At 38.5% G+C, this 23391-nt stretch overlaps 1 protein-coding gene across 3 annotated transcripts; it reads right to left on the bottom strand.

The window, feature by feature from the left end:
- Positions 1 to 1278: 1278 nt before the first annotated feature.
- kitlga (kit ligand a) lies at positions 1279 to 15875 on the bottom strand. 3 transcript variants are annotated; one of them, XM_079450721.1, is made up of 10 exons: positions 15462 to 15875; positions 8254 to 8361; positions 7708 to 7764; positions 7466 to 7621; positions 7151 to 7361; positions 6567 to 6602; positions 5859 to 5947; positions 5661 to 5773; positions 4164 to 4220; positions 1279 to 4063 (listed from the first exon to the last, which is right to left on the bottom strand). In XM_079450721.1, exons 1-9 carry the CDS (start codon positions 15474 to 15476, stop codon positions 4190 to 4192), a joined length of 816 nt encoding a protein of 271 aa, XP_079306847.1. In that variant the 5' UTR covers positions 15477 to 15875; the 3' UTR covers positions 1279 to 4063; positions 4164 to 4189. The 3 variants fall into 3 exon arrangements, with proteins under 3 accessions (XP_079306847.1, XP_079306846.1, XP_079306848.1); XM_079450720.1 differs by having other exon boundaries at positions 15536 to 15785; XM_079450722.1 differs by lacking the exon at positions 15462 to 15875 and adding an exon at positions 13788 to 13894.
- Positions 15876 to 23391: the final 7516 nt, after the last annotated feature.

The following is a 23391-nucleotide window of genomic DNA, read 5'->3' as shown; positions in this document are numbered from 1 at the left end:
CCAGCATAGCATCAACCCACACAAACAGCACTCTGCTCGGATAACGGCGAAGATGGCGAGAGACTCGGGGGCGTAGCCGGGGGCAGAGAAGAGTCAGCCATAGACCGTTTCACAGAATGACTTCCATTTTTATCTCCATTGTGCCGTCTGCCATCCAGGTTCGACATTCAAGAGACGGCAAAGTTTATTGTACAGCGCTGAAACATAGCTCACATATTTACACAGCGGGAAACGGCCCACACGCGCGAGAGGCAATCTCGACTGTCAATATATTCTCAACATGCAGAAATAAACTAGATTGAATATTATTCAAGGAGGAACTTTATACCAGAGATGTCTTGCATCTGCATCTGCTTTTGTGCTTGTGAATCAAAATCTATAAACTTCTGGAGAACAGATGGGAAAGTTTAAAGCGGCTACTCTTAGGTTTACAGTGAAATGTTATCCTGAGGGGTATCAAAGAGGGATTGAGTTTTAGTATTTTGCAAATACAAAATGGTAAAACCATGTTCACAACCTCAAAGTCCTTGTTTGGTCCAGCTTTTATGATGGTCCCTTACAAGTAGGCCTACGTGACAAGTCATCTTTGGCATCTTTTTTACCGTTTTGTGGTCATGCAGAAAGAAATTCTGTTGTCTGTTTTCTTCTTTGGAATACGCAAGCATTAAATGATAATCTTCCCATCTCAAGTCTCATTTCTCGTGCGGGTCTTGTGACTGATCGTGATACATCTGAATGATAATTAAATCCAAGCACAAATGATATTTGAGAGGAACATTAATGATGACTAACATGTTGGTCTGTTCAACACACGGAAATGTTTGTGGCTTCAGTGGACGTGAAAACAAGTCAAATTACCTGTATGTCTTTGTCCTTTTAAGAACACATCCACAACAAATGAATGTGAAAAGTAACAAACATAATTTTCTTTTCTTTTTGGCTGAACTATTCTGTGAAATACATTGAGATCAACTGCAGTTTTGATAGTGCTTTGTTGATGTATTTTCCCCTCAGGCATTGTTATGCAAAATGGAACGTTCTTGACATTTATATGAGGCCAGAATTGTAAAATGCTATTGAATTTAATAGCAAAAGCAAACTATGATACCAGTTTTAAAACTGATTTTCTTTGGAATGATTAATTTGCAACATGGGTTTTTTTTTTTAAATCCAGAACCGGATTGTTCGGAGTTATTCACAATATAATTGTATCCCGTAAACTATTATTACATTTAAATGTTGAAACGGGAGGTAAAAAAATCATCCTAACAACCAACTGTCATTAATACGATTTTATTAGCTTTAATGAGAAATAAACCCACCCAAGCCTTAGCAGTGGTGGATACATGTTACTTTATTCACATCTCATACATATATTTGCATATATTCATATAAAATACAGAATACAGTAGACTGTCACCCAGACAACGACTGGGCCACAATTTCTTGTTTAAGTTTGGCACCCTGATTGAATTCGTGACTAGATGTGTTCTGCAGTCGTACGAGCATGATGCAGGATCCAATTATGGCAGTTGGGACATGCCAAGTTTGACATTTCCTGGTTCAGTTCTCTTGTTTGTCCCTCATTGTCACAAACCAAAATAATCCAATTCGGGGGAAAAAATGGTGCCTTTCCGACAGTTCACCAACACAGGCCAGTTGTAGGAATTGGTAGGCTGGCTCATATATGGTTCGCGTTCTGGGGAATGCCATATGTGCCTTTTTCACAGCTTCAGCCTGTATTTTTACACAACATGCAGGAATGTTCCACTTCAAACTTCTGACAATTCGTAGTGTGTAGTTTATCGGTTTACTGCTATTTATTGACTATACACGCAACCTTAAGACATCTGTTTTCTAGAACCAAAAGATGCTTCACCCATGCAGTCCTCAACAGGAACTTCTCAAGTTTACCAAACTGTAGATCTTCTGCAGCTCAGTGGTAAGAGCATGGCATTAACAATACCAAGGTCGGGGGTTTGATCCCAAGGGATTGCACATACTTGTGTATGTTTGTGTACAAACAAATGTATAGGATAATGCAATGTAAGTTGCTTTGGATAAAAGCGTCTGCCAAAGGCATAAATCCAAATGTAAATGTAGATTATAAATGACACGCAACACAAGATCTGTAGCTTTTCACACGTTGTAACATCGCCTGAGCTACGCTGAGAAGGTCTAAAGCGAATCCATGATTCAAAAAGCAAATGCTTTTACTTGACATGCTTCATCAAGAACGGCTGAACGGACCCAATGAAAGCGTTGACCACTAAAATAAATGATCGCTGCCAGTTATCACAAGTTTCTGTAAACATCCACCTTAACCAGAATAATAAGAGATTATTCACCAAACTTCACATTACAAAAGACTGTGGAGAAAAATGATTTGGGTAAGAAAATGAAAATCACTGAGGCAGGCAACAGGTTATTCCCCACGATACAGACTAGAATATAGATCATTATAACCAGTTGGACAAAGCAGGGTACAAAATAAAATATGATCGTCTTTGAGTCATAAGTACTTGTCTATATGAATTGTAGCTATAATAAATCATTATGTACAAGTTAGCGATGTGAGACATCGAGATGCCCACATGCATAATTTGATTCGAATTCAGCGGTAGCCCAAAGCTGGAACGGGTTCATGTTACGCCTAAAGGTGTTCTTGAAAAATCATCTGAAATGTCCAAGACTTTTGCAATTTTTTATGTAAATAGTGCAATATCGCCGTAATATTATTTTCCATAATAAATATATGGCTGGTCATCCAAGAGAATCTTTACAGGAGCCATGCAACGAAAGGCACAAAATACAGAGCACAAGCGTACATGCATGTTTTTTTATTAGTCACAATACCATTTCGGGTGCCTGCAATGCAAAAATGGTACTGAAAAATTGGTTTGACGCCATCAAAAAATGCTCTATTCAAATTGTATTTATGTGGAGTAAAACTACAGTTTCCTGTGTACCGTTTTAAAAATGTTGCTGTGTTTGACATAATACTACTTCATCTCATTTTTATGTTTACATTTGTTTGCTAGTTCATATAAAACCATCTATGTTTGTGAATAGTTATGTTGATGTATTAGATATATTTTTGCAAATTAAAATTCTTAGAATGTCTTTTAAATAAAATATATCTGAGTCATAAAACTCAATAACCATCGATAAAAGATGAATCTCTAAAATTAGCAGCCACCAGAGGTTTTATACTAAATGACTTCAAAAACACTGAAACTGACGTTATATATAAAAAAGCCATCATGTAACGCAAAACTGTTTATCACTGCCGTACTTAGAGCAGATGAAGAAAAAATCTTTAATATCTGACATATAGCATTAAAAACAGATCAAATAATGGCTTCTATCAAATGAGGAGCTATAAGTAAATATAGTGTTTATTGTTGAAATACACAAGCAATAAGGATTGCGTAATATGTCGTAAGCTTGAAACTTTGTGTCGTCTCAAGAATCATCTGATGCCATGCAGGTGCAATGTCATATTCGCAAAATAAATAAATTAAGTCCACACCACCAGTTTATAGCGATAATAAAAACAATTCACAAATCAGATGATAAACTCTAAAAATGACTTTACTGATTCAAACGCTCCAAAAACTTGAAAGGACGTCTGTCTGGACGCCCAGAGCAAAGGAGAAAAGAGAACAATGGGATAAAGAAAGAAGGTAGAAGATGGACCAGTGCAGCTGGAGGTAGTCAATCCTGCTGTAACTCCATTATGACAGCCATGTCTTCTTAAGCAACTGAAGGCTGCTCTCCTTCTGAACTCCGGCGAATTTCTTGGCGTGAATCCTACGCCGTCCTGCTTTTCATCGGTTCCTCCTGCACAGTCTCCCTGTAGTCTCAGAGAGAAGGAAGCGTTAAAGAGCACGATGAGCAATTCTCATGAGTTCTCAGAAGGAGCAACTGCAGTGGTTGTTGAAGACTCAAAGAGCAGTTCTTGAGTTGGAGGCCAGTATGTGTCCTTCGCAGGAGAAGATGGGAGAAGCTTTCGGAAGTGCTGGTCGATGAGTTCTGTCCATGGTGTGGTCTGAGAAAGCAACTGAAAAAGCGATTTTGGTCGTAAGAATCACAAGTGAAGCGTGTCATGGAGCTTGTGTAAAAGCAGATTATATTAATGTTTGTTTATGAACATTATTTACCTGCGTTGAGTAGCTGGGAGCTGGATTTACACAGCCCTGATCATATTTAATCTGTTTCTGGAAAACAAAACACGAAGTTACTGTTAATCTTTGCACTGAATCGGAAAAGAAACTTCAGGGGGCCCAAAATGTATTTGGAGACATAAAGGGATACTTCACACAAACAAGTTCTTTGTGTGGAAGAACGTTAGCATCTAAGATGTCTAGGGCACCATTGACTACACTCTCAAAAATAAAGGCGCTTAAAAGATTTTTCGCAGCGATGGCATAGAAGAACCATTTTTGGTTCCACAAAGAACCCTTTAGTCAAAGAACCATCACTTTCTTACTTTTTTATAATCTGAAGAACCTTTTTTCGCCAAAAGAACCTTTTTTGAAACAGAAAGGTTCTTCAGATGTTAAAGGTTCTTAATGGAACCAAAAGGTTCTTCTATGGCATTAATGCTAACCTTTTAAAGAGTGTAACATGGTAAACAACAATTTTTCCGTTTAACACAAAAGAAAATATTTTGAAGAATTTAGGAAAACAAATGGAAATGGTTCTGTGGAAATCTTTGACAACCATTTTAACGGTAGTAAATGGTGCCCGGGGAATCTCAGTTGCTAACATTCTTCTAAATATCTTTGTTTGTGTTCAACAGATATGTACACAGTCTCCATTTAATAATGTTTGAATGTTCACTTTATCTATAAACTAAATTTACAACAAACCAGTTATTAACTAGATAATTTAGGTAATAAATATTTAATAGTAAACATTTTAATGAACAATTTTAAGGTAAATAGAGCATATCCACAGTTAATGACAGACTTCACCTCTTGTTTAGTTTTGCAAAGTAATCTGTTTGTGGCTAAACTACCATCACCCATCAAACAATGAATCAGTACAGCGCCGCCGCTCCCACCACACGAATCACGCACTGTGCGTAGGGCACCAAGTGCTGAGGGGGCACCAAAAATAGCCAGATGAAAAAAAAAATTTAATCTAATATTATTTCATTAGGCTACAGAAAAATAATTAGGCAGACATATTTTAGCCATGTATATGTAAAAAAACACGGCCGAACAATCCCATATCACCACATCCACACCACCACCCGCCCGATGTTGGTTCGAAGCCCGTGGCGAGCGGGTCGAGTAACTTTAATTTCGGTACAGCTTGCAATCTGAATTGAGATTTTACTGTTAAACATTGATAGTTTTTTGTTTTGCTATTCTGTTTACTGAAGAAAAGTTTGCACCTTTAAGAGGGGGGGGGGGCATCATAATGGAATTATGCTTAGGGCACCAAAATGGCTAGCAGCGGCCCTGAATCAGTAACTGAAAAGCAAATGCCGAAATTTGTACGATAAGTGATTGTTATGTTAAGGAAAGGGTGTAGCAGATTTTTTACATTTCTGAACACTTTTAGGTACCACTCCAAGTAGTAAATCTTGAAAAAGTGCTTAACAAAAACATTGCATGCTATGAGGAAGGTTAACTGTGCTTAAACTTTACTTTTCCGATATCTCCACATCTAATGGGGGTGTATTGGCTTCCTCCCCAGAGAAAAGAGCTGGGCCTTCTTCTGCACTCCGTTCGGTTTGAGGGGCATTTCTTCTAGATTTAATCTGCAAGTCAATAGGAAAAAACACTTCAGCAAAACAAGATCTAAACCTTAAATTTTTCAACCCTACATAAAAAAGACTGAGGTACCTTCCAGACCAACAAAAACAACACTGCGATGAAGGGGATGGCGAGGAGTGACATGAGGCTGCTCTGAACGATTTTCGGAAGAAGCTCTCCTGTGCAAAAATGAGACAACGATCAGCAAACTTTCATTCATTTTACAAGACAAGCACAGAGATAACTATGTGATCTTAGTACATCTGTCATACACTTAAAAGTGCAGCAGGACCTGCATAACAGAATAGTTTCTGCCAAATAATAATCAGAGCGATAGTTCACCTAAAAATGAAAACTCTAAACTGTATATGACTTTCCTTCATCTGTCGAAGAGAAAAATAATCGGAAGAATGTTCACACAACTGTTTCCCATACAATAAAAGTGAATGGAGACTAAGCACGTTAAACACAAAAAATGTAACAAAACAAAAAAAAGTAGTCCATATTTGTTAGGTGTTATATTTCCAGTCTATTGAAGTCAGGGATTTGAAATTCCATTAGATTGTAACCCAATGACAGAACGTGAATTTTCAGGTGAACTATCTCTTTGAAGGGAAGGTTCACTACAAATTCATTACAAACATTCTTCCAAATATATATTGGTTTGTGTTCAAAATTTCTGTAGGGTTGAAACAACATGAGGTTGAGTAAATGATGACAGAATTTCCATTTCCAAGTGAAGTGTCTCTTTAAATGCATGCAATAATTTATAGGAAAGATATTTATGCCAAATCTCACCTTTCTCCGTGTCATCTTGAGAACCGTTCTGTTTTTCTAGAAAAAGCCAGAAACAGAGAAGCATTAAAAGTCTCCAATGGATCCGTTCAAAAAAGCTTAAAAAGTCGGACACAATCTCCTTTTCTTTCCATCCCATGAAAGAAGCGATCTGTCCGCTTTCAGAAAGAAAGAGCTTGTGCATGGGAAGATGGGAAGATTGCTCTGTAATCAACATGGTGACTTTGATTCTGCACTCTAGGGAGCATCTCTGGGTTTTGAAACTCGACTGAGACTTTGTCATAATAGCACTGACAAAAACATGTTGCTTCTCTTGTTTAGTCCGGCGGCTTCGTTTGAAAAGGCGTGGAACTCGCAAACACACACATCCATCCACAGACACACACACAACAGGCACAAAATTGCAACCAAAGCTGCCACATGAGATATGATTTAAAAGAGGGTGTTAACATCTAAAACCTCAGTTGCAAATGGGTGTCCTTCCACAAACGGCATTCTGCGGTTTCACAATAGCTTTATAAAACAAAGAAAACTGCAATGTGTGGATCGAGCCCTTGTACAAAAGCTGGTTATGACATACGTCTCACCATTTGTGCTATGCTGCCGTGGCACCGGCGACGCTGCTGTGGTGGATGTTATTGTTGTTTTTGTGGATGTGGAACACGGCGGTGGCTCGCAGTCTTCCACTTCTCTAGACGAATTGGCGGTGTAGAAAAAGTCCTCCACAAATTCAAAGTACTTCGCTGTGAGCCACATTTCTTCTTTGTAGTGACACTCGAATTCTATCATTGAATCCTCCTGATGGTGCGGAAAAGCAACAAAAGTAACATAAAGCAATTTGTATTGAAGCGTTTGGTTATGTATTAAAAACACTTCATCACATATAACTTAAGGTAACTCACCAAGCTTCTTCCCATGTGATATCGCATCTCTTGCAAGATTTGGACAAAAGTTCCTATATTATCTTTATTGGAAGATATATTCCCAAACTTCTGTGCCAGGCCTTTTAAGCTCATCTCCAAGTGAAATACATTGAGCTTCACCCAGCACATGCCACTCTTAAAAAAAACATTATTTAATCAATAATATTAAATCACATTTTTATTGCAGTAAATAATTTCATGATGCCAGTATAAAAACTCACCACTTCTTTAGGTATATGACTTATTGTAATCTTGTAGTCTTTTGGAATATTCTGTTTCTATCAAGAGAAAAAAGATCATATAACACCAATTCCACCTGGCAACATTTAATCATAAAAGCATATTATAAACGATGAAGTCAGAAAAATGAAATGCTTCTCATGAGCAACCACAATGTAAACAAGAATTGTAACTAATTAGGTTTATGTTTTATGTTACTTATTTGGCCCAAAGGATTACATTTAATTACCGAATGTCAGTCGTACTGCATTACTTGGCAACATAGTTTGTTAGAAAAACATTGAATATCATTAAAACAATGATCAAAGTGCTACAGTAAATAGTGCAGATATAGGTAATAATCACACAAAACATGCCAAATACATCATAATATACATAAATTACTATATTAATGTAGTCTAAAACGTATTTCCACCACACAAAATAAATATTAGCTCTTCTCCTTAGACCTTTAATAAATTACTTTTGTTCTATCTAACAAAAAATCTTGAAAACCAAATGGGAGAAATCGCATGCAAGCTTCTTACCAACAAAGTAATCTTTTTGATGTCATCTGTGATGGGATTCCCTATTTCACTGGAATAGGCAACGACTGTCATGTATAGCAATAAATGGACACAGATGCATATCCAAATCTGCAAAACAAAGAGCAAATGATCAAAAATAATCAAACATGTATCTGAAATCTTTTAGAAGGCAGATCCGAATCAGGCCGAGCTAAATCACATTCCAGACGGTTTGGTATTCTGGATACTTATTAGGGTTTCGAGCCCGAAGGGCTGAAAACCTATTGTTTTTATAATTATAATCTCACTGTTTGAGTAAAGTGTTACACCAAAGAGAAACATGCTTAAGTGCTATTTGGATAATAATCGGGGCTATTTTTATACAAATAAATGCTTTTTTTGGCTTATGTAAATCTACGGTGTTGGCTTGGAGCTTACGGCTTTTGCTCCACTCTTCCCAGACCTCGGAACTGAGCTTGTTGTGTAACACAAGGCAGATTTCCTTTTAACCCTGATTACAAGGGTTATCCCTCGCAAAACAATACACAAGCTTCGTCAGGAGCAACTGGCGATGATGAGTTTGGGGAGTTGATGTATGAGAGCAGAGCAGAGGGGAAGGAGAGGAGTGGTCAGATGTGAGATGCTTTGAGAATCAAACTACACGAATACAAATCTGATGCAGTCCAGTGTATGACATTTTGTGGCACCTAGTGGTGAAATTGTGAATTGCAACCAACGGCTCACTCCAACCCTCCCTTTCACGACGGTTGCTGATACAGAACAAAGATGTCGCTTCTTTGCTGAAGGAGATAAAGTATTTAGGAAGAGCGGTCCGTAGAGTTATTTGTTCATTTAGGGCTACTGTAAAAACAACATGGCGAATTCCATGCATGGGGTGTATGTAGATGGAAATAGCTCATTCTAAGGTAATAAAAACATAACACTACATTATGTAAGGTCTTTATACACCTCTGAAGACAAAGTTATGCATATTGTATTGCATTTCTGTCAATAGATCATCCAAAAAACTACACATTGGACCTTTAAATGTAAGACATGCAGACGTTCAAATGGAGATTCTAGCTATAACCATGACGAGGCAAAAAGAAAAAGTTTTATAACATTTAAAACATTTTACCCATAGGCTGGTCTTTGCCACAATACAATTTTTTTAACGAAATCTAGTTACGAGTTTGTAAATGTTTGAGGAAAGCACAGGGCTCGAGAACAATGTAATCTGAACGCCTGCAAGCGATCCAAGTCACGTCAAAGCACCCCGAGTTTCCATGTAAAAGCAAACATGCATCTTCTTTTTTTCAGACAAATAAAATTCTTCCTGGTTCAAAAGTGCATCCTTATTTGCATCAGACCATAACTAAGATTGGTCATATGAAAAAGCTTAAAGTTTGAGCTTTCAATTTATGGTTTGCATCAATAGCAAACAAAGAGCTGCTGCTACACATCAGAGCATCTGGAATTTAGTATCTGCTCAAACAAGCAGTTGAGCCGTAGCTAGTCCATCAGACAGTTTTACTGGAGGCTGTAATGAATTCTCACGTGGTAATAAATCTTAAGACCATCAATGACCCAGATGAGATTTTGATGAAACTTTGTCACTGAAACTAACCCAGATGTTTTATTTGTTATTTATACATTATTTGACTCCTCAAAGACTTTCAAGTGCTTTTCTAATCAACAACAAACACGAGTCTACAACAAGTGCTGGAACGTGGGAGGAAGCGCGTTTGGGGCAGCAACAAACATCTGTCTGTCTCCTATTTGACCATTTGAACCCCGACTGCTGTAAATCAAGGGTGCCGAGCACTGACAGGATCAAATGAACAACACGTTGCGTCTCGAACGACCACCTCAACCCCGCGTCCCATCTGGCTGTCCCCCTTTTTGAGGAATGTGGATGGAAGTGTTCCAAAATAGGTTCTCGCATTCATCACTTTTACTTGTAACACAAAGGTTAAAGGAAGTCAGGGTGCACCGCACACCCGATTGTCCTCCCGCTGTGGAATCTATACGTCGCGCGGAGAGAATTACCTGTCAGTGGAGCGGCCTATATGGCAGCTATTAAAAACCTCACATGATTGGTCGTGTAATCACAGCGAGTATCACGTCATATATAGACCCCTTTTGATAAATCCCTCGGTAGTACGCAATCGCAGAAACTCTGCAGGGTTTAGACAGCAGAGAGCAAAAAGTCCTCATATATATTAACAATACATTGATGTATGTAATATTAATTATTTGTTACATTTATATAGCGCTTTTCTAGTATCAATATCTATAGACCACTTTGCAAGATGTAAACACTGGTCCAGCAGCACTTGCTGTTTCATTTTTAAAATCGTACTTATATTATTTGATCTTAACGATATTCGGTTATAAATGTTCCGTTGGTTGTATTCGTTTTAAACTTTGTGCAATGTTAAAAAAAACGAAACAGGAAGTTCTTCTGGACTAGTGTTGTTTACACTTTCTAAAGAGGTCTATATAGACATAGTATTACCTTTTAGACATAGCATTATGTAGGTTAGGGATGTCTACCATCAACATAGTATTGGATTAATAAGGTTGAATAGCTTTTCTAGAGCTACGATACCTTTACATTTAAATGTATGCAATTGGCAGACACTTCTTTCGGAGGTTTATAAGTATATATGATCTCTGGGAATCAAATCCACAACCTGCTTTAGCTAGCAGACAACGTGTCAGGTTAATATAAATTTTATCCTTTCTGGAGACCTGTGCATTCTCATCCGTTCTTTTGTGTTTCGTTCCAACGGTTTAGGAATGCAAGTTTTACCTAAACGCCCCTGAGAAACATTTCAAGCCGGGGTCAGGTGAATCCAAAACCGGTTTTCTTTAGACCGAATAGCCAATTCATTGTTTGGCGGAGCCACAAATTATGAAGATATGTTTTTCAAAATGGTCGAGCTGGAACAGTTACCTTGAAACAACACATCAATGAGAGAGGTCTCTTTCAATTAGCCATCTGAAGGAGATGAAAGGCAGATGTGTTATTTCATTATGCCTAGAAAAAAACGACCACTCCACTGGCGACCATGAATGCTTAGTCATGCTTAGCAGACACTTTGATCGAGGGTTTATTAACTTTGCAAGCACAGAGCGACATGCTCATTTCAAACAACGTTCCATTGACAGCCTAATCGTATTAGCGAGGACAGAGGCCAGTGAAAAAAAAATGTCCTATTCACCATCTTCCATAAGAAGAGTTCCACAGTCATCACATGGATAAACTCCACAGGGAACATGGGACTAACACATCAACTACAATTGCAAACCCGAGTGTGACACACAATGTTTGAGGCTCAACAGCACGCAGATCCTCAACAAGAATGATAAACAGGATCATGGAATATTTTATTTTTGATTTTGAAAACTATCTGTTACCGGAAGGCATTCATGTGACCTACTTATGCAGTGCAGAGCACGAAGAGGACAAACATCAGTGGCTGGAAAACTGGCATAATCGTTTCAGCCTCCGTTATATAGCCAGTGACCAGCATCCACTCAAAAACTGCTCAAATCTAATTTATGTCCGCAAATTGCACTCAGACTGCTCAGGTGCACTCTAAAAAACCCCACTAACCGAATAAACACTACAGAAGACGGTATCACATGTCTCCGAGAGTATTTACACTTTCTCGTGTTGCCAGTCAAGAGAGCCTTTCTTATCAGCTGTGACTTTAGATTTGTGCGGCGGTAACACGTGATATTTCTGCACGGGTTTGCTAAAACATAGGAAGTGCTAAACAACTCAAGATGTTTCAACACCAAAGCAAACCGTTAAAGAGCGAAGAAAAGGAAAAGCCACAGCTTTTGTTGAGGTCACATCCAAAAGGCAACATCAATTGACAACCCCTGATGAGTGTTTAAATAAAGGGCAACAGGCCACCAGAGTCCAATGAAACGCGATCTGGCTACCCGATAGCTAATTTTGAAGAGACTTTACGACTGGGTGGGTGCAAAAATAATAATAACTCACGTCCAGGCCCTAATTTCAAGACTCAAGAGGTAACCAAGAGGTAAATTGTTATGCAAGTGGAAACCTCCCAAAAGTCTTGAGAAGAGATGTGAAAATCACTTAGAACATAAAAACCTAATGGTGCTAACATTAAACGATAGGCGCCTCATTTCCAAACCAAAATGTGTCCGTTCTGACCGACCACCTTGAACGCTTCTTAAGGTAAAGCAAAAACAGAACCATGGAGAACCCAATGCAGAAACAACATGAAAGCAGTTAGGATCATATGTTCGTTAAAACTTGCATGATCAAATGCGCTTGACGTGTTCATTTCACACAAGTCTCCAATAAAAGCAAATGATTTATTTGCCGGTGCTGTGATTTTGTCTTTCCGTGGGTTCAATGCACTTTAGAGAGCCCATTACACAATTAAGCTGTTTCCAAACACAGATGAAGTTTCACCTTTTATTGTTTATGGTTACTCTCTATTGAGAATCTTGTATTATTTGGACTAGGCTCAATCTGTGTATAAAAGCCAGTAGCAGGGAGAACAAAAGCAATATATCCCAAATGAGCAGTGGAAAACATTTAGATGGTTTGCTGAACTTATCACAGACATGCTGTAAACTTTCTAATGTAAATAATGACTTTATTGCACGGTTTTAATAGTCCTTGTTCTGATGAACGCAGAGAAAGATATGGAAGCAAACAGATCTTGCCACCCCATTGACTCCCACAGTCGGAAAATGTACTTTTTTTCTTCTGTTGTACACAAAAGAAGACATTTTACAGAATGTAGGACAGCAAACAGGGTGAAGAGAATCATTTACTGCAAAAACAAAAACTTAATTTCACCTAATTCTTCACATAATTCAAAGATGCAACACCCAGTAGCCTAAAAAGACGCATTTTTAAAGTAGGCTATGTTTTCGTAGGCATTTAAAATGCTTTTCAATAAAGACTTTTATTGTTAGAACCAAACCAACTGGGTCCAACATCCAAGACCCACACCCTGAATTTGTAAGAAGGAAAGTATCGGAAAGACAAATATGAACATTTATGAATGCATATGGGTTAGTTGACAAAAAGAAACACGTGTCATACGGTGTGAAAACAATTATTTAGAATATTTAATAAAATGAGACAGATTTATCTTCATTGTTAAGTTTTTTCTAAATGTTTGATTCGAAAAATGTATTTGTCAACTACCCACGTGTTTAAGAATATTTATAAAAGAATAAATAAACTCGTACGATCCTATTGAAAATTCTTTTGACTGAATCACTCTGGATTTGCTATTTGCTTGCAGAAAACAACACTACTGTCTTTGAAAATGTAATAATGCTAGATTCCATTTGAACTAACATTGGCAGGTACCTCGCAAAATAAATGTAAGTTTAAACAACACCAGTCAGGTGTTAAAATACACATTACACTTTCTTAACATTTCTTGTCAAATATCAGGGAAAATTCTAAGCTTATCGCAACAAAATCATTCTGGAGGAAACTCGTTTCGCACGCAGTTCATTCATCTTTTGGACACGCATGCATTTATCACCTTAAAGCACACCAGATAGAATTCTCTGATGTGTTACTTGTGAAGAGGAAGAGTTTTTTTGTGTAGCACATTTCCTTATAGTCGCATTGCAAGCTATCACTAATGCATTTCTGCCTGCGGGCTTGGCATCCAGTCGAAGGTGTTTGCTTTCACGGTAGATGTTTCACATAACTGAACCTTAGGTTTGGCACAGAGGCCGATGCAAGTCGCATCTGAAGGCAGCGAATACTGCGCGTTCACGTCAAGTATTATTTCACACGCTGGGTTTGACTCGGTCACGGTGGCCGCAGAGCACTGTGCAATGAAACGCAGCCAAAGTCCAGCAAATAAAAAGCTTTCCACATACATTAAATTCCTTTTAAGAGATTAACCACCGAATGAAATGACTCATTCTTAATCAGAAATCCAAACGCTGTCATATGAGAGTAAACAAAGCGGCCCTTGCATGTTTGCAAATGATCAACTCCGTGTAGGGTTACACGCATTAATGCAGACGGGAAGTTAATGAGATTTGGAATATAAAGGTAGGTGTGTCCCATTCTTTGCCGACTGCATTAGACAGAGCTATATGTTTGAAGTGTTACAGGGCTGCTTTGTCGGGGATTCCAAATCGAACCATAAAAAATACTACATCACAAAAAGATTTGAGCTCAGATTTGTAGCATAAGCCTTAAAACATCAGACTATTATGGTGATGAGCTTTATAAAATAGCTGTACAAGCAATCCATCATTCTAAACTCGGTGTAATGGTTAACTCATTTGTTAACTCGGTTTAATATATCAATATATATATATATATATATATATATAAACGACAAACGCCACATTTCAGTTGACTGACTTAAGAAACGAAAGGCAAGAAATGCGCTCACTGACGCGCGCACTGCGTTTTAAGTAGGCTACAATCTCCCAGCACAGTCATTGAAAGAAACACATATTATTTGTCCCCCAGCCTCAAAACAGTAAGCAATGTATCAGGAAAGACTATTTCTCACAAAATAGGCCTACAACGTGTAGGGAATCGACATTTTGACGTTAAGCGCACCGCGCGTCTATTTTATTTTCTACATCAAAGTCCAAAGGTCGCGAGGTTGCAATGTTAATCTTATCTTATAGTCAAAGATTTCATATCCTAAACATTATCATAAAATATTTCCCTCATATATCATGAGGACACCTTTTGCATTTACTAGCGTCAATAAAGCCTCTGGTAGGCTATATGACCGCGTGTATTGTTTAGGATGATTGGTTGATCTTAACAAAATCTCACCACAAGTTATATCGACTGTGAAATTGCCCCTGCGGGAGATCAAAGCCTTTGGTTAATACGTTATCGACTGTAATAAGTTCAAAATAACAATGATGCGGTTTATCCACCTCATGACTGTCTAAAAATGATTACCTGCGACTTAAGTGCGCACATTTGCGCTTGTTCGTGCGTATTTATTTATTTATCTCTAAGCGGGTGATTTCGAGCATGCAGCGCATCTAAATATGATTTAATGTTATTCAGTCCACAACTAAAACACCGTTTTAATACACGAACGTGCAATTCGTGCACGGTTTCTCGGGTTGTTGTCTGCAGGGTGCATCGCGTTGCCAGACGCAACGCGCCTTAAACCAAGCGCACGCAAGCAAAATTCCTCGCGCGAACGCAAATGTCGTTAACTTACGTTTGGCTTCTTCATATGGAACGAGAGGAGTAACTCCAATGTGAGCGAAACCCAATAGGCCTATTTTATCTTACTTCGGCGGGCAGGGAAAGGGTTCTCTTCATCCCGATGGTGCATATCCAAAATCATCATAAGGTAGAATCCAAATGCGGGAGGGTAAGAAAGTCACCTAAGTCTGCGTAATGTTGGTATGTATCCTGATATAGACGCTTCATGTCGCGCGGTGCACAACAGACGGAAAGAATAAAGTTTTTCACGCGCAAAGCCTTTTATCGTGCGGCGCATTCCCGCCCACCCCGGTTTCTTCCGATCGTCTGCTGCTCTGGATCTCTCTCTCACACATACGATCGATTTCACAATCACCCGCCGAACTTCCAGCCGTGACTTATTTGATGGATACTTTTTTCTGCTGTCTTTTTGCAGCGGGGTGTCTCGCGTTTATGGCTCTGCCGTGTAAGCGTAGATGTTTCGCGCTGGGAAAAACAACCGTGGTTTTATTATTGTTCAACCATGTTTTTTGACAGATGACCATTTGTAAACCATAACTTTGCTAGAAATGTAAATGTTATTGTGGCTGTCATTTTGTGGCTGCTGTCGTTTTACTACGGACGCAACTTCTATTTTTCGTACAGGTAGAAGCGCGTTTTCCCAGAGGCGTAGAAAACGTTTTCTCTTCCTCTTGATACGCAAACGACATACACGTGCAGTATATAGACTTCAAAGTATTCAGCTATAATGCAAATACAACTAAACCGACTGATTCATCAAAACTTTGCGCAGAAAACGTGAGTTTTGTATGTGTGTGTGTGAGTGAACGTTCACATCACTTGTCGCTCATGGTGTTTAGCAAGTGAACACCGAGGCGAACAGTGACATCTACAGCAGTAGTGCGTTTTCTGCTCTTGGTGTGCTGCCTATTGCTTCAAACACGACACGTGGGTAGTCGGTTTTTCTCAGAAACATGTGACACCGAATTCTTACACGTATTCTTCAAAATGTATGTTTCAAACGTGGGCTACTGTAGGTTCTGAAAGGCTCTCTCGGATGCTCGAACACGTACGTGGAAGAGGACATGTGGTAAGCAGCTGTACATTTCTGGTAGTACAAGTGCGCATAAACACTTTACTAGACTGACATAACAGCGTTGGCAGCCTAGTATTTGGGGTACTCGATCTAATAATGTTTCTTAGCGCTGCTTAAAGAGGCACATGGAAATGTTTTCACTCACAAGTTTCATTGTAGGTATCACATTACGCCATATTCATAATTTACGGGCCGTATATTGCATAGCCAGAACTTTGATAAGGGCAGAAGGTGCTCTGGTGCTTTTGGCAGCTTGAACACACAGAGAAACGCCCATTGACATGGGTTTGGTCTTATGTGGTTTTAAAAGGCAGGGTTATAGGAGTTATTTTCTACCACAATAATAGAAAGGTGTGAAGATATGCGTGTGTTTATAAATGACAAAAAAACATGCAGTCTAAGAGCAGAGTCAAAAACACGGTGCACATAAAATGGTTAAAGTCAACCAATGAAAGCACTTTATTGCTTACGAGGTGGAGAAAATCCTTTCCTTTTGTGCATCAACATATCATAAAACAATGATAACAAAAAACATATAAAACAAAATAAAGCCAAGAGTTTTATTTTTACATTGCAATGCAGCATTCAGACAAACACGGGTATATGGGATTATTATTTAGATTTTTTTTTATAATTCAGGGGAGCTGGAAATCAGCTCATTTTGCTTTCCTGGAAAATGACGGAGGTTAGGTCGCGAATGTATGCTTCTGAACATCTGGTGTGATTATATTACAACTTTCACTCTATTAGTATTCCATAGGCCTACTATTTATTAGCAATTAGCATTTTAAACATTTCTCAGTAATCCCCCATGCGGTGGGGCAAGTGGTGCCACTGGATAGGAATTGAATTTTAAAATCAAGTGTACTGTTTTACATCTCATTTCACTTGCCCGAGGGGACACCTTTAATAAAACTGGCACATCCTAACGCTCCCCTACTATCCTTCAAACATGCTTGCGTTAATGATTGTGTTTTACCCCACTTATGTCTTGGAGGACAGGGTACAGTGTTCACCTTTGACCACACCCTTGCGCTCTATTTTCAGAGAGTCTTGTGTTTTATGGGTATGTCCCCTCTGTGAACTAATGCACTGTCATACCTCTCTGATTTCATGTATTATTACAGCTTTTTCCTCTTTCTTCAGCTCTCACCAGGCTGTCATAGGTTTCACTTCGCCTCCCCTCGCACGCACTTGCATCTGCATGCGGAGGAGGGATAACTTAACCATCCTTCATATTCTGTTGCATGTTTTTCTTGATATTGATGGGAGTTGTTGAGAGGATCATTATTTTTCACGCTGCGGTGGGCTCTAATTTAATCAAGGAGCTGAAATCGTGCGATTTTACTTTTCAACATTTTGAACGCGGCACTTAATCAATCGTCAATGTTGAACTAACATGGCACAAAGGAACCTCTGGAGCTTAGTGCCTCGCGAGAGACCACCTTTAACCCTGAGGGCCTGGATGACTGTCTGCCTAAAAATGTGTGTTTTCAGTCAGCTCTTCCTAAACCCCCAGAGCAGGGATTTGCTCAACATTTTACAAATATAAATTAGTTTAAATAGAGGCTTTCACTTGTGAGGTGTATACAGTAATTTTTCCGCCACTATCATCACCAGACAGAACTGCAAAAATGTTTTCGAACAGGTTTCACAAACACTCCTTTACCACTATATGAATAAACAAATAATCCTGCCCAATGCACAATATTGGTAGGCTCAGTGTTAATGCATGGGTACGTTTATTTTCATTCGTCAGCCATTGAGCAATGTTTCTTTATAAATGTCTTTGTTCTAATAAACACAAAAGAATATATTTTAAAGAATGAAGGATAACAAACTGGGGTCCTTCTGACTACATTTGTCATTTCTCCTTGTCAATGGGGGGCAAGAACTGCTGGGTTACAAGCATTCTTCCAAACATCTTTCCCTGTTAAATTTGTTCAGATCTTATACATTATATAATACAAAAATATATAGTTACAAAAATGGCAAGAATACCCAAATTAGTTAAGGGGAATGGCATGTTGTATTTCATATGAACAGTGCAAACGTTGTTAAACATGCTTTGTGCTTCAGCCACAATAAAAAACTGGATTTACAATTGCATTTGCACTGCACGACAGATTATAGTCATAAAATAGTGGCAGGTATATCTCACACATACTGTACATACAGTATGTTGTGCAGATATTTAACTATGTATTTTTGGTGATGTATGTCGCCATTATTTTATGGGACCAAAGCCTCTCTTAAGCAACTAATGCATGTTCTCAGTAATAAAGCAATATTGCTGGCTATAAGCAATACCACATGTTGGAAGAGCTGGAGTCGGGTGGTTCAAGAGAGGAGGAGAGTGGAATCAATATCAACAGTATTGCTATCAAACCCATCAGATACTCAACACAAGCATTGAAGAAGGTCTCATGGACTTCGTCGACCTTTAAATCACGTGAGCTTGTCCTTTACTGGAGCCCGGCCAATAAATATCATCCATGTCCAATTGGCTGCTCTACGGTGTCCTGCGACGTCAATCGGGACACTGTTTCAGCAAAAATATTGGGTGGAGTTGCAAACCAAAAACGCTTAGATACAAGGCATAAAAAGACTTTGAACAACATTGCTCATTCATGTCATGCAACGAACGAAAAAACAACACTGACAAAAGCAAGACTGTAATCTCTCAGCATCTGTCTTTCCTTGAAAAAGAGGTCACGATGGGTGAGAAAACCAAAACCCATTATTACATTTTTACTCCTAAAAATCAAGCCGACCACCTCCACATGAAACAGCGATGTTTCCCGACTCTGACGCCATATCGCCTTACCTTCATTTGTTGAAATATCTTGTAAAATCGTTGTATGGCATTTCCCCTTAGTACGGAGAGCATAATTTAAAAAGCAATCGAAAGTGACTTGATTCCTGTGATTCTTTGCCATGCAGACAAAATGTGGCACCAGCATAAATCACGGACTATAAACTGCTTTAATGAATCCAGAAATGAGGGGTGTGACAGAAACGGGGCCACGTGTGAGACATTCCGAAATAATTATTTCCCAGAATATGGTTACAAACTTGGAAATAATGTTGGGTTGGAGGAACTATTTATTATCAACAAATCCTCAGAACTGACTGTTGTTACCTACAGGCTAACAGAAGTAATTATGTGCAATTAAGAAAGGTGTGCTGCTAACAAACAATAGTGATGTAAATGTGTTTTAAATGCATTTTTGTGACACTAGCATAGTCTTCTTAACACTCTTTATTTATAATTATAAAAATTAATCAATCAAATTTTGACAGATGAAAAAGAACAAGAAATTCGACTTAAGCATCCACCCAAGCAACCACCTAACACAGAAGTATAGCAACCACACTGCAATTCTCTGTAAATCATCCACATGATCCTATAATGAGCAAGCATCAATGTTTCGCAGAGAAAATGGGAAATATCTCCACGTCAATCAAATTGTCCATATCTTAATTTACAGCTATGTACAAACATTATATCTCATTAAAAAATGAAGGATTTACGGCGGCTACTCTGCCGGCACAGTGAGCCACAAAACTGGGCGGATAAACTCGCCAAAATGACGTATAATTAAACCATCATTGCACACAAGTTTTTTTCTCTGCAAATAAAAGTTTGCCTCATTTCATGCTGTCAATCCTAGGCAACGTTTACACAGCAACAGAAGGCAGTTGAAAGTAATAGTTTACATTTGCAAATGAGGTGATATTCGCGCAAAGTTCGGTTACAAAATGTGTCAGGGCAAATCTTTTGTGAAACTGGTTATAGACAGGGAAGGTGATTCTTTCCAGAAACATTTGATGTTATTCTGGCTGAAAGTCTCTTCACATCCTGATAGCAATTGCTAAGTGAAATAGTCTTAAAGGGACAGTTCAACCAAAAATAAAAATTCTGTCTTCATTTACCCCACCTTCATTTACTGTCTCTATAATCTGTTTAAATGTCTTTGTTCTAATGAACACAGAGAAAGATATTTTAAAAGAATGCTCGTAAGCAAACAGTTCTTGGCCACCATTGACTAGTAGGAAAAATGACAATGGTAGTCAAAAGTGGCTCGGAACTCTTTGCTTTCCTACATTCTTCAAAATATCGCTTTCGTGTTCAACAGAACAGAGAAATTGTATTGACAATAACGTGGTATAAAAGATTATCAGTACTGTGCTAGTTTGAGTGTGAATCACTTATCAAATTACAGACAAAACAAAAAACTGAAAACATCTAGATAACACTGCGATAACATCGTTATAACAAAATATTTAGAAGCCCCGGTATTGTGACAGCGCTAATTCAAAGTATGCATTTGATCAGTTTGGGTTTTACCATTATGAGATTTACTTGATATCACAGTGCCTATGGTTACAGGGATTGCCTAAAGTTCACACTACCAGTATACAAATAAGGAATCAGTACCCCCCCCCCCTCCCGGTTATGTGCGACAGACAACAAAACGCGACTTATGCTCATCCTGCGTCAGAATTTTAACCGGTTAACAACTTCTCGTCTTTGATCTGATTAGCAACACACTATAGCCCAGCTAACGTCTTGTGATCTAGGATGTGAATTAATCAAACATTCCAATAACAGAAAAGGTTTCACATGCTTTTCTATCTAGACGTGAAAGATTGCAGACGATCTGATGTTGAAGCATGTTGACGCGGCATTAACGTCTCGTAATGCATTAAGTGCGGCAGCTGTGTATTCGACCTTAATTGGATCACTCGAAGGCTCTGTAGAGATGCCAAGTGCACCATCCCATCTGAGGTCACGGATACCAGCTGGACCCTTCGATCCATTGGCAATAATTCAATACGATGTACCTTTGGCTAAAGCTGGATAAAGGGACTTATTAAAACAGGTACAAGGTGACAGTTGCACCAATGAAGCTCAGTTGATTCGACTGGGAAAACAGTTGCAAAAGCCATTGTAACAGATTAGCATTTACACTACGGTTACGAGGGTCACATATGCCAGTGAATTTGGCAGACGAATAAAAAATCACTTCCCATTAGCGTAAAACAAGTGTTTAAACGCCGTCTCACCACAAGTCTGTGACCGTTTTATGACTTTCTCATTCTTTCACACCACATTACACAACCGGTAAAGTGTGTGACAAAAGCTAAAATAATCCAGGTGTCGTCAAATATATTAAACACTTCGTAAAACCAGTGTATATTTATGCACCTGTTATTTTCAGTGTTAACAGAATTATGTGCAATCACACCACACGTTTCAACTAAATATTCGCTCCAGGGAAGAAAAGCATAGCAGTAATACAACAATTACCTTTGTGACTGTGAACCTCTTGCCAGGTGGGTGGACATACTTTCACTAAAACACAATGTTCAGGGCCTACCAGCCGATTTGTTGCTTAGTCAGGCTATACATCTGTTAATGTAATCCAGGCCCGACAATCCAACTCAGACTATGAGGATGAGAGGTAATGCTGTTAGATTTGATCTAGCACAGCATTATAGCATTAAACCAAACGTAAGGCAACAATTTGCATTCGGCTCATTCTGCTAAAATGAACTCATTATTCTTTTCAGGCACACTTTGTACATTTTACACCAAAATCCAATTGAACCCCAGTCACCGTCTCCCTGTAAATCCCTAGAGAACATTCATTAATAGAAAACATTCCAATGCTAATATAATATTTTCATTTGTGCATTTTCTCGGCATCCGTTCCAAGAATCCGCCTATCCTGATCAAGTCAACGATTGAATAATGCTGACGTCCCCAGTCAGCCCAACTGATATCAGCTGAGGGACCACATGAGTGAGTATAAAGAGCAGATGGGTCGCCAGGTCCTATATATGCTTTGCTGTTAAAATCTTATATATCATAGCTGTCCTTCTGAAACCTTGTATGTCCAAATTTGCTGTTTTTCAGGAAATAGAAAAATCACTGAGCTTTTTCAGTGACCGCATACTGTGTTGCCAAAGTTGACAAGCACTTTTTAATATATTTTATTGGTTAGATATTTGCAAAACCCCAGTGACTAATATAAAGAGTGACTTATGATAATGATTTATGACAAAAACTATAAATTACAAAATATGGAGATACAAGGTTTCAGAAGGACAGCAGCTAAATGCTTTTTGCTGTATTTCATAAAAATTGCACTGGAAAACATGTTTTTTTTTGCATGAAAAGCTGAGTGAATTCTGCATTTATGACATCCTGCCACTTTTGCATGCATCCACGCACACGCTGAAACATGCAGGCTATTGTCATATATACTGTAACTGTTTCAAATGTAAGTTTGGTTTCAGCAGAAGGAATTTGACTAAAATGTACTTCTTTTTTTAGCATAGTACCAAAGTTTGTCACGTTTCAGTGGGTTTTAAAACATCCATAGACAGGTAAAAGTTGATGGAGGTTTACAAGGAATTGTACCGTTGACAAGTGGCTGAGAAAATATTTGTGAGAAATTAAAGGTGTCTTTGAAAACTAGTTAATTGTTTTTCACTTTTTGAGTCAGAGAACCCTCTCTGTCATCGCACCAGTTATCACAGGAACTCACTGGAGCATTTAAAACTAATGTTATTGTAGAAAGTCCTTTGAAAAGGAAAGAGAACTGGCGAAGGCATAATTTCATTTGGCATGACTGAAACGTCATGGCGGTCTCTGTTTTTCTGGTGCATTGACGCAAATGCTGAGGAAAACAGAAGGGCCTTTGGTACAGCAGCTAAATATACTGGTGCCTTAGAGTCCAGAACCACTTCAGATGTATTGACATCATTCAGTTTTTGTTTTCTAATGTGAAAAGATTCAAGCTCATTTTCTTTTTCATTCCTGGCCTTTTTGCTTGGC

This window comes from Barbatula barbatula (assembly GCF_947034865.1).
Source record: "Barbatula barbatula genome assembly, chromosome: 25".
Classification (NCBI taxonomy): Eukaryota; Metazoa; Chordata; class Actinopteri; order Cypriniformes; family Nemacheilidae; genus Barbatula; species Barbatula barbatula.
This window is presented reverse-complemented; position numbering and strand designations above follow the sequence as displayed.